At 55.2% G+C, this 11,766-nt stretch overlaps 5 protein-coding genes across 5 annotated transcripts; 3 read left to right on the top strand and 2 right to left on the bottom strand.

Annotated features, from left to right (window-relative positions):
* Nucleotides 1-76: 76 nt before the first annotated feature.
* Nucleotides 77-836, bottom strand: SNOG_03670 (hypothetical protein; the record flags this gene model as incomplete). Its single annotated transcript, XM_001794172.1, has 2 exons — nt 77-598; nt 654-836. The coding sequence occupies 2 exons, from the start codon at nt 834-836 to the stop codon at nt 77-79; spliced, it is 705 nt and encodes a 234-aa protein (XP_001794224.1).
* Nucleotides 837-1,084: 248 nt separating this feature from the next.
* Nucleotides 1,085-1,918, bottom strand: SNOG_03669 (hypothetical protein; the record flags this gene model as incomplete). Its single annotated transcript, XM_001794171.1, has 1 exon — nt 1,085-1,918. The coding sequence occupies one exon, from the start codon at nt 1,916-1,918 to the stop codon at nt 1,085-1,087; it is 834 nt and encodes a 277-aa protein (XP_001794223.1).
* Nucleotides 1,919-3,221: 1,303 nt separating this feature from the next.
* Nucleotides 3,222-5,941, top strand: SNOG_03668 (hypothetical protein; the record flags this gene model as incomplete). The annotated part of the gene is made up of 5 exons (XM_001794170.1): nt 3,222-3,270; nt 3,324-3,496; nt 3,558-4,725; nt 4,775-5,077; nt 5,103-5,941. The coding sequence occupies 5 exons, from the start codon at nt 3,222-3,224 to the stop codon at nt 5,939-5,941; spliced, it is 2,532 nt and encodes an 843-aa protein (XP_001794222.1).
* A 749-nt stretch (nt 5,942-6,690) lies between these two features.
* SNOG_03667 (hypothetical protein) lies at nt 6,691-7,290 on the top strand (the record flags this gene model as incomplete). The annotated part of the gene is made up of 1 exon (XM_001794169.1): nt 6,691-7,290. The coding sequence occupies one exon, from the start codon at nt 6,691-6,693 to the stop codon at nt 7,288-7,290; it is 600 nt and encodes a 199-aa protein (XP_001794221.1).
* Nucleotides 7,291-7,944: 654 nt separating this feature from the next.
* Nucleotides 7,945-11,743, top strand: SNOG_03666 (hypothetical protein; the record flags this gene model as incomplete). The annotated part of the gene is made up of 5 exons (XM_001794168.1): nt 7,945-8,185; nt 8,210-10,164; nt 10,214-10,513; nt 10,567-11,005; nt 11,055-11,743. 5 exons carry the CDS (start codon nt 7,945-7,947, stop codon nt 11,741-11,743), a joined length of 3,624 nt encoding a protein of 1,207 aa, XP_001794220.1.
* Nucleotides 11,744-11,766: the final 23 nt, after the last annotated feature.

Genomic DNA, 11,766 nt, shown 5'->3' with positions numbered 1-11,766 from the left:
CATCCTCATAACACAGGGTATCAGAAAGACAGAGTCGTGATGTTCCTCCCATACCCATGTAATCTAGCCACAGCATCTACTCCTTCTCCCTGCTTGCCTTCTGCTTCCTCTTCTTCGCGCCCTCCTTGTACCTCGTAACCTTGCGATCCGCCTTACTCTCATACCGAAACTTCTTCTTCTTCTTCTTGGGCCACTCGGTCCTCGGGCGCTCCTTGGTCCATATCCTCTTCCCGTTTTCGTCTCTCTGGATTTCCTTCTTCCCATCTTTGCCCACGACTTCGCCGTCCTCCTTTGCGTCGACTTTCTTCGTTACGGCGTCGTCATCGTCTTCGCCGGGCTTGCTGAAGCCGTCGCGCGATATGTTCACAGATTCGATGGTGACGGTTGTGTATTTGTCCTCGTCGATATATTCGTCTTCCTGGTTGATAGGCTCTGGGTCTTGGAAGCCTGTGAATTCTTCCTCGTCGTCATCATCATCCTCATCCTCACTGCCTGATTCCGCGTCCGTGAGACCCGTTATTTCGCCGTTGGCCTGCTTGACCAGCCGGTTTACTTCCTCGACGTGCTTCTCGAGGTCGATTTTGCGCTGTTGGCGGAGCTGTGAGGGGCGCTCGTTAGCATCTTCCATGGCACTGGGAGAGAGTGAATCTGACTTCTTTCCTGAACCGCAGCTTCTCCTCTTTCTCGCGCTTTGCAGCTTCGTCCTGTGCGAACTTTTGGCGCGCGACTTTGCGCTTGTGGAAGCCGGTGAGGTATTCTTCGCGGGCGCTGAAGTCGAACTCGATTTTCTCGGGGATGGTGACGGCGATCTTGCGCTTCTTCGTGGGTGGCCCCATGATCGAAGATTGTGCGGTAGGGTTCAACTTTTGTGCTGGTGAGAATGTTGCAGTTGCGGCGTAACGCAGGTTGCGATTCGGGACTGGAAAATTGTTGCAGGGATCTGGGGCTCAAGCGGGCCTCCGACCCTGGAAGGTTTAGCCGAGCTGACATGTGCCCAGAAATGTCGACTGAACTTCAGACGATGCACCTTGCTTTGGAAGCATGACAAATTTCATCAAGGTAACAACACTGTCTATTGTCCGATTTACATCTTGTCGCTGACAAGATCTACTAGACTTCTGTCTGCCTCTGCCTGGCTTAGGATCTTCCTCCGCCACGACAACGACTCGAGATGCGTCTTCGCTCTAGTCGTGATGCACAACGCCTCGTCGACACTCTGCAGGCCAGGCTCGCCAAACATGGCCAGCACCATGAGGCCCAGGAATGAGTGATACATATCCGGTGGATCTCCCGTCACCTTTCCAAATCCTCCGACAATGTGTTGCGTCTTGTCAAGCAACCACTTCCTGATGGGCTTCTGTTCTATGATGTCCATATAGCCAAGCAGCTTCAGCGGCGCTGACACCCAGTATGCATAACAAGTGTCGGCAACCTTGTTACATCGCCCGTTCACGCCGACCCACTGGAGCTCAAAATGCGGGTGCGGCTGTCCCTTCATGTTCGACTCCCCCTGTGTCGATATGAAAGAACCCAGTTTGACGAATGAATGTGCGTCATGACACGTTTCTGATGTATCGGTCTCGTCATTCAGTGTATCGAGGCCATCATCGCTGTCCAATGTAGCCGTTTGTCGAGAGACGAGCCACTTGAGAGTGTGTGGGAGGTTGGAAATACCGCGAACGACTCCATCCGGTTTCTGAGACGGCGGTAAAGGTAGGCGGTCGAGAAAGTACAGAGCGGCAACAGCACAACAGGTGAACCCACCATGCGCCTCGTGATAAGGCGCTTCCGATATGCCTCCATCGTAACTTTCCGCGGCGCGTACACAGGTAACAAAGCTGTCGACATCGATGTCCGGAACGCCTTCGCAAGGACCCTCCAGATCGCCGCGCAATATCCAGCGGATGGCAGTGGCCATGAAGCCAAATCTCGAGTCGTTACCACCATGCACATAGCCGTCGTCACCCACAGTTTTCTCCAAAACTCCCTTCCGGCCGCTGCATTCGGAGTAGCCACTCGAGAATCTCCCGTCGCTTCACCTTCTCAAGATCATCCCCAAGTACGACCAGCGTGAGGAGTGCGAAAAACGTGCCTGGTATATGAGGAGGATCCCATTTCTTGTTTTCTTCGTTACTCATCTGCCCAAAATCGGACCCTGGCCATGGTCGGAAGCCACCGCTCGATACTTGACATCTGTAGACCCAGTCGATATGGCCTTGTCGCTCTTCATCTGACAAGGCAGAATCCAGATCTCCTAGGATGTCCAGCGCGGACACTGTGAACAGGGCCAGCAGCATGCGGTTGGAATCATTGCTGGTGTAAAAGTGTGGCAGTAGGGTTTTCAGATTACGTCTCCAGTACTTGATGTGTCGAGGGTAATTCAACTGCGTCTGATCAGGCAGAGTTGGGGCCATTTTGGGAAAGCGTGGACCGTGAACCGTGGCAGCGGGCTCCTCCCGAGTGGATTCCAGCCTAATGACGAGAATCTTATGGTGGGGCGGTAGGGCCAAGTCGTTCCTGCTGCGAAATAGATAGATGATCAGCAACTGGCATGTACACAGACGGTTTGGTTAATATAGCCGGGATCAAGCTGCACCGAGAGCAGACTGCGCTGCGCTGCGTGAAGTGCGGGAGTGGGGTGTGGCACGGGCTGCTGACCTCAAGACTTTTGCCCGAGCATGATGTCAGGTCTCGTGGGCGCAGATTGTGGTGTTGACTATGCTCGGATGCCGCTATGATGCATAGACTGAGCAGTAGTCGAGGCTAGGCTAGACCCTGCAGGGCATGACTTCGGGAGGTGAATAGACGTTGGGATATTTTTATCGCCGCACGTTGCTAGCGAATCGCGGGAGCCTGTCGGGCGGTGTCATGCAGGGTTAGGCCTGAACCTCAGCTGCCAACAGCTTGGGAGCCACAGCCAGACAGTGTAATTCTCCTGAGCTTCGTGTTTTCTGCACCCCTAGGACACGCCGATCCCGTCGCACCTTGTTTAATTTCGGTGTCATCCGGGCAACTGCGCAGCGCCAGGATCCAGGAAACTTCGTCGAGCGCAGGCCACGACACAGCAACGACATTACGAAACCCGCCGCAGCTGCGCTTGCGTGTTCCCCATACTCCTCCCGTACACTTCTCCACGCTCGCTCCCGCTGTCATATTGTGTCAGCCCGATTTTTCCACACACGCCCACCACCGAGAACAGCTCGCCCGGCATCTCCTTCACCATGGCCACGGGCTTCGCGACATCCTTCTGGTCCAGCGACTATGCGGGAGGTACGCATCCCAGACGGCCGGCCCTCGTGCTACACCCCGACTAACACGCACAGGTCTCGGCGTCCTCTTTGGCAAGCTCCAGCAGGGAGTGCAGGAGAACCAGCAGATCCTCACCGTAGCCCGCATGCGCGCCGATGCCGAAGAGGTCTACGGAAACAGCTTGGCCAACATTGGGCCCGCGACCGATCGCATAAATGGCGGCTTCAACAGAGACGAGGGCGCCAGTGTGCGAAAGGTGGGTGGCTGCTTCGGCAATTTTGGGAAGGAGGGGCGCTGACAGTTTTCAGGCATACGAGGGTGTCAAGGCAGAGATGGAGGCAGCCGCGTCGAATCACAAGAAGATCGCGTCCAACATCCGGGAACTCGTGGTGAACCCTTTCGGCCGCTGGTGCGATGCACATGCTTCGCGCGTGCAGAACTCCCAAGACGATCTCCAGTCGCGTATCAAGATCCACGACCGACAAGCCGATGCCGTGCGCAAGTTCCGCTCGCAGTACTACAACAAGTGCCGGCTGGTCGAGGACCTGGAGGAGGAGGACAAGCTGGCTTTCCAGGACCCCGAGAAAGAGTCCACCAGCAGCAGCCCCAAGGCCAAGGTTCCGACCATCCAGATGACGGCGCCCGAGGAAAGCGAGGACGACCCTATTGACCTTGGCGACGAGACATACCAGCCTGAGCAGATCAAGAAGATCCTGACCCACATGCTGAACACCATCAAGCTCGGTGAAGTCAAGGTCCCGATTCTTGGAACATACCAAAACTGCTCCAATGGCGCGGACATCACCGAGTACATTCAGAAGCATTTGGGAGCCACCAGCGTCAGCTATGCGGAGAGAATCGGTCAGGACATCGTAGACAACGGCTTTCTGCGTCTGGTCGGCAATGTCGGCAACGCCTTCGCAAACAGCTCAAGGATGAACTACCAGTGGAAGACCAAGGCTTTCACTGTCACCGGACTTCCCGAGAAGAAGCAACCGCTTGGTCGCTCTAGCACCGGAATGTCCATAGCATCGAACGACAGTGTCCCCGATTCTCCAGTCGGCGTTGTCGGAGAGTACCTTTCAGGATGGAATCCTCTCAACAACCAGTACCCCAATGAGACGCCTGCCGAGAGACTGCGCCGTGAGGCCCGCGAGTCAGACGAGCGCTACAAGGCGTCCGTCAAGAAGCTCGACTCGCTGCGCTGCAATTTGGAGGAGGCCATGATCGACCACCTCAAGTTCATGGAGCGCTGCGAACTTGACAGGCTAAAGGCCATCAAGGCAGTCATTCTGGACTTCTCTGGAGCTGTCAGCAACGTGATCCCCAGCTTGCAGAGCACAGTTGACAAGATGATGCTGTTCCAGGAGACCGTCCAGCCGTTGGGTGATCTCCGCTACATGCTCGAGAACTACAGGACCGGACCTTTTGTTCCCCGGGTCACGACGTACGAGAACTATTACAACTCTGTTGATGGTATGCATGAACTCACCGACCACGCGTGACTAACACTAACACTGGATAGAACAAACGTTTGGTGTCGACCTCGAAGCCCGCGCCCGTTCAGACAAGAAGCGCGTACCAGTTCTGATCACCACAATCCTCACTTTCCTAGACAACCACTACCCCGACCTAGAGGGTGACGAAGCTCGCCGTGGTATTTGGTTGGTGGACGTACCTTTAGCGCAGACTCACAACTTGCGTAACACCATCAACACTGGCAAGCGATTCTCTGACGAGGTATTGGAGAAGTACGATGTACCCATTGTTGCTAGTGCACTGAAACTCTACCTTCTCGAGCTCCCTGGTATGGCCTCCATCCTTCTTAGTAAGTCCTAGCTAACATGCAGTAGATTCCCTCGTCTCCTCACATGTATATGAGATCGTCAAGACCATCTACAGCACCACTGCCACCGACGTGTCCGAAGAGACACGCGTTTCGGTACTGCAATCTACACTCGGGCAGCTGCGTCTCGCAAACATTGCCACGCTGGACGCCATCTGCACCCACTTCACTCGTCTTATCGAGCTAACATCAGCCGACGAGGCCTACGTTACCGCTCTTGCGAATGCGCTTGCACCATGTATTCTCCGCCCACGACAAGAGTCGACCTTGAGCATGAATGAGCGTTACAACTACCGTCTTGTGCGCGATCTCTTTGCTCACAAGGATGCCATCTTTGGAGAGTTGAAGCGGGCCAGTACTCTCACACACTCGGCGTCCGGGGCTCAGCGTCCTCGTGCCATCTCCACTGACGAGAGCAACCGTCGTGCGAACATGGAAGAGCGTCAAAGGGCCATTGCTGCCCAGCGCTCCCCCCGTGCGGTCTCACCCGGCCCCAACCGTGCGAGTGGATCCCACCGTCGCGACCGCAGCCAAACTCGCTTCCCCGTCAACACCTCATCGCCCACAGAGAGCCGAAGGAGTACGTTGAACCGGAGCTCTCTCGAGGTGCCCGCAAACCCGGACAGCCCCGCAGACGACGAGACGACGACCAACGGAACCACTGAAGCTGCGCCAGTTGCCTCTACGCCTGTAGAACACCCGGCACCGTCCAGCACGCGTGTTCCTTTCCCAAGGAAACCAGCTGGTGGCCTGACAAGGGGCAACCGCGACTCCACGGGCAGCTTGAGGGCCGAAGACGGAGCTCCCAGAGGTGTTACGCTCGAGGATAAGCCCATGGACGACTAGTGGTCTTATGGACTTTTACCTCCGCCAGGCACACCGAAACGAACCTTTACGGCCACATGACAAAAGAAATCATGATAATGCGCACACAGGATAATTGAGGAAGCGAATGTGTTACTAGACTAGCAGCCTTCAGGGTGAGGCAACGAACTGTCAAGAATGGGGAAATCAGGACATCAGAGAGGTGTTTTGCATGTGCGTGCTGTAAGCATACTTGGTATAGCGATTTGGCGGGCTTTTCTATGTTATGTACTTTGAAATCGACAGGCAATGAGATGACGAAGATACTATCTCCATGGACACAGCTCCAAGACAGCATACAACAAATCTCATATACCAGTATTCCAGACGGCTGTCCAATAAATGACAGAATCTTAAAACGGTCGAGTTCGGCCCGTACCTGAAGCTAAAAACCAGGGCACCCCAGGTCTGGCTAGCCCACATCGTCACCAGGCAGAACTTCCAGTTCCAAGGCGGAGGCAGCTGAAGTCGACATGGGGGCCGCTGAGTGTGGCTGGGCTGCCGCATGAGCCGCCCAACCGCAAGATCTCACGCCCGCGAGCTTAGAGCCTTGATTAACCCATCAGCTGCCCTTTCCAATTCCCGCGCCCAAGTGCATCGCCGTGACTTTTGCCCTCTGTCGCATTGAAGCGTCGTTCACCTTCTTCGGCTCACCCATCTCGCAACCCCACATTGATCGGCGCACGAATCACATCACGATCGCATCGACTCGCAGCGTCGCATCGCCCAGCATGTGTCTCGTCCGCGTCAAAGAAACAGAAGAGCACGTCGTCCCTTACCGCGTCGTCGACCGCCACAACTCGCGGCGCCGCACCTCCCACCAGTCGCAGCGCCGCTACTCGCGCACCGAAATCGTGCACCAGGAATCCCCCCGCCCATCAGCATCCTACGTCGCCGTTCCAGCTCCCAAACCCCTCCCGATTCCTGCTCCCCAACCCGTCCCCGTCTTTGTCCAACCGCCCCCCGCGCCCATTCCCGCGCCTGCACCGCCCCCGCCGCCATCGTCGCACCACGGCGCCGCGCACTACGTTGAAGTCTCGCCGCGCAGCTCCATCTCGTCGCGCTCGAGCTCGCCGCCGCGCTCGGAATACGTGTACCGTGAGAGGGAGATTAGGAGGGAGAGGGAGACGGGGCCGCAGTATGATCATTACAGATATGTGGAGCCGCAGAGGAGCGAGAGTGAGGTGGGGTATGCGCGCAGTCGGAGCAGACAGAGGAGTATGAGTCGTGGCGGCTATGAGGATCCGAGGGGCAGTTTTAGGGAGGAGAGGACGAGGATTGTTATTGAGGATGAGAGGGGTGGGGGTGGGAGGAGGAGGGATTATAGGTAGGCGGTGTTGGGGACTTGGGGTGTTTGCTTTGCGAGTTTTCTGGGAGGGTTTCTTGGGCTGGATGATTGGAATGATTGGGCGCTCTGTTAGCATTTTGAAGTGTGAGATGAGTGTTCGCGTTTTGTAGAGGTTCTTGAGCGTAATATATTCCTATTTGCCGTGCATGATTTTGAACTGTTCAGCTCCGTTATAATTCGCCTGTGAAATCGGATCATAGTGTCATGTTGGTAGGCGTATTAGTTCCGTCGTATGCAGCGATGAGGTCATTGCCTGCCTCAGGAAATCAAACCCATAGCAACACGCAGCCTGAGTACGCTGACCCGGGTACTGCCTGTACGCCAAAGATGTCAAACGTTGTTGAAATTGCCAATTGACTTTCGAGTCCAAGTTTGTACTGCACGAGTCCGGTCAGGGATCCCCTTGCAATACACCGGGCACCGGCGGTGTGGTTGGGATCTCCAGAGTGTGCCATCATCAGGTCCAAGGCCAACTTTATTCGAGCAGCTGAAAGTGACCGCCACAAAGACACGTGCTTACCATTACCACACCCATACACCCCTGTGCATGCACAGTAAATCGCACTCGGAAATGCCACGAGTCGTTTGACATGCTTGATACGCCGAAATTCGCTCTTGCCCGCCGCTGCCGTCGACCATGTCTATCCGCGTCCTGATCAAAGACTATCCGCACCGAGCCATCGCACTCGCGACCCCGACCCACGCCCTCGTCCTGCGACACAGCTCCTCGTCGACCGAGAACAATGGGAACAACAATGCGTCCTCGACGTCGTTGGGGAGCAATGGCCCCAGCGCAGCGCGCTGCATGGTCGAGTTCTCGCGCGTGGAAGAGGTGGACCTGAGCGATTACCGCGGCCTGCATTCTGTGAATGTGCACGGTACGCTAGGCCTGATCACAGTAGACAACAATGTCTTCCTCGTCGTCGTCAACGGCGCGAGTAAAGTAGCCACGGTGCGCCCGGGCGAGACGGTGCAGAGGATACATTCAGTCGGCTTCTTCTGCTTGACCAGCTCGAGCTACGATGCGATGCTCAACGACGAGGTCAATCCATACCCGACCGACACCATCGATGATGAGGGGTATGAAATGGGCTTTGGCGGAAAGAAGGAGCAGAGCCCGTTGGAACATCCGTGTCTGGCGCTGAAGAAGATCTTGAGCAGCGGGACCTTTTACTACAGCTCTGATTTTGATCTCACGAGGAGACTACAGCATCGAACGACGGATGCAGCGACGGTGTCCATTGACAGTCTGGACGCTGGCTTTTTGTGGAATTCGTACATGATACAACCGCTTGTGGACTTTAGGAGCAGGCTTGCGCCTAGGGACAAGGAAGCGCTGGATAAGTCGGGCATATTGACGTCTGCGATCCGGGGATTTGCACTCACAATCACCATCCCCACGTCTTCTGCGCCTATAAAATCGACAGGATCGGGAATGCCATCGTCCATGACACTCATATCGCGATTGTCCTGCAGAAGAGCCGGCACACGGTTTAATTCCCGTGGTATCGACGACGACGGGAATGTAGCCAACTATGTAGAGTCGGAGACAATATACTGGACACCCACTGGAGTCTGCTTCTCGTATGTCCAGGTACGTGGCAGTGTCCCAATCTTCTGGGAACAACAGTCTGGACTCCTCCCTGGACAGCAGAAGATCACCATCACAAGGTCGGCGGAAGCGACGCAGCCAGCGTTCGACAAGCACTTTGAGAACCTGGAGATTAGCTACGGCGCTATACACGTGGTTAATTTATTGAGTCACGAGAAACCACAGGAGGTTGAGCTATCGCAAAAGTATAGAAGTCACATCAAGAGTAGCCCGCTAAACTATGGTGTCGATCAAAACCACAGGGAACACGAACTGCTGAAGTTGACGGAATATGATTTTCACGCCGAGACGAGGGGACCTGGTGGGTATGAGGCGGCCAGCATGATTGCACGTTGGATACAGGGATCCGCGGATTCTTTTGGGTATTATCTCTCGGAAGAGGTCGACGAGCGTGCAAGGATACAAGGAGAGGATCGCATCATCAGACGATCAATGACCATCTTGCAGCAAGAAGGTATCTTCCGCACCAATTGTCTCGATTGCCTGGATAGGACAAACCTTGTACAAACCATTATCAGCAAGATGGCACTTGAAGTTTTTCTAAGCCACAAAGGCCTTCGTGCAAACCAGGACTTCTGGATGCGGCACTCGAGCATGTGGGCAGATAACGGCGATGCCTTGTCCAGGATTTACGCAGGCACTGGAGCGCTGAAATCCTCGTTTACGCGACATGGAAAGATGTCGCTTGCAGGCGCGCTGGCAGATGCACGAAAGAGCGCAACGCGCATGTACATCAACAACTTTGCAGACAAAGGTCGACAGAACACCATCGACATGCTGCTTGGCCGACTCATGGGTCAAGTACCCGTTCATTTGTACGATCCCGTCAATGATTTCGTTGTAGCGGAGCTCCAGCGACGTGCGGCAGAGTACTCAGAGACAGAAATGATCAACATCCTCGTCGGCACCTTCAATCTCAACGGCAAGACGAACGGAATCACCGCAGACTTGTCACCATGGCTTTGCCCCGACGTCGACCCATCGCAGCAATGTCCTGAGATCGTGGCTGTTGGATTTCAGGAGATTGTTGAGCTGAGCCCCCAGCAAATCATGGCTACAGATCCTGACAGGAGAGAACTGTGGGAACGTGCTGTGAAGAATACATTGAACAGGAACGCAGAGAAGCATGGAAGGGAGGAGTATGTCTTATTGAGAGGTGGACAGCTTGTTGGTGCGAGCTTGTCGGTCTTTGTGAGAGGTGATTGCCTGAAGCATATCAAGAATGTGGAAGGCAGCCTGAAGAAGGTAACCAATTTAAAAGACAGTTTGACGAAACAAGCTAACAACTACGTAGACCGGCATGTCTGGGATGGCAGGTAACAAAGGAGCTGTCGCCATTCGAATAGAGTATGGCAACACTTCGATATGCCTCGTCACTGCTCATTTGGCAGCTGGCTTTTCGAACTACGAAGAACGCAATCGCGACTACAAGACCATCAGCCACGGACTGAAATTCCAGCGAAACAGGTCGATCGAAGACCATGACACAGTCATCTGGTTCGGTGATTTCAACTACCGAATCGGCCTTAGCAATGAGAAAGTGCAAAAGTTATGCCATGTCGGCGACCTCGAGACGTTGTATGAGAACGACCAGGTAAGTTTTTGACCTTCAGTTCCGGCCTAGAACCGACAAACTAACGCGTACAGCTCAATCTGCAAATGGTTGCTGGATTGACGTTCCCATACTACTCTGAGGCACGCATCACCTTCCCACCTACCTACAAATACGACCTCAACTCTGATACCTACGATACGTCCGAGAAAGCACGAATTCCCGCCTGGTGCGATCGTGTCCTACGCAAAGGCGACAATATTCGCCAGATACACTACGATGCTGCACCGCTCCGGTTCTCTGACCATCGTCCCGTCTATGCCACGTTCCAAGTTCTTGTACAAAGAGTAGATGAAAGGAAGAAAGATGCCCTCAAAGCTGAATTATACAGCCGACGCCGAGAGGTTGTCGGCGACACTCGCGCAGGTGTTGACAATGACGACACGGACGACGAAGATCTCATTGGCTATGAGAGCGTAGAGCCCGGCCTACCACCAGCCAGCTCAGACCGTAGGAAATGGTGGCTCGACAACGGTACTTATATTCTCTTCCCCATCGTAGCCTGGGCACTCATTCTGGACAGGTCTACCAGCTAAAGCCCGCATCCAACCGCCACAAGAAGGCTACATGCCCAATCCAAAACGACCCAGCAACCCCTTCACACCTAGCCCAGAGCCAGACTGGGTCGATGTCCAGCGCATGGGCGGCCGACCTGAACCACCACCAGCACGCGGCTCCCAGCGAGCACGAACCGTCGACTTCAACAATCCACCACAATCCAATTCTCAGGCAAGGAAACTCATCGTCCCAGCCTTCCCCACTCACTCCACGCAAACATCCAACTTCGACGGCTCTCGCGATGCCCTAAACGACCTACGTCGCAGCGAATCCAGCGCATCGACACGTTCGCTACCCACACGCCCCGGCCCAGGATCCTTCACCTCGCAACCCCAGTCCCAGCGAACAGGACCGCAAGTCTTACGCAAACCCGCGCCACCAATCCCCAACAAGAAGCCCGCACTGCTGAGTAAGAACAGCGCGCAGAGCGTTGCGCAGAGTCAGTATCGCGACGACCCGGCGCCGCGCAGGAGTATGGCGGAGCGTAGGCCGGTGCCCAATTTCATGGATGATGAGGGAGGTGCGAAACCACCGCTGCCGCCGCGCACGGGGACGGGGTTGAGTGCGGGCGGGAGGAATTTGTTGGACGATGATGTGGACGAGGGTGCGGGGTTGAGGGGGTGGGAGGTTTTACAGCCGCAGGGGGGAAGGTGAGTTGGAGATTTGGATAGGATGGG

Source organism: Parastagonospora nodorum (assembly GCF_000146915.1).
Source record: "Parastagonospora nodorum SN15 chromosome Unknown scaffold_5, whole genome shotgun sequence".
In the NCBI taxonomy this organism is placed as follows: domain Eukaryota; kingdom Fungi; phylum Ascomycota; class Dothideomycetes; order Pleosporales; family Phaeosphaeriaceae; genus Parastagonospora; species Parastagonospora nodorum.
Note: the sequence above shows the minus strand (reverse complement) of the source record. Positions and strands in the feature narration are given on the sequence as shown.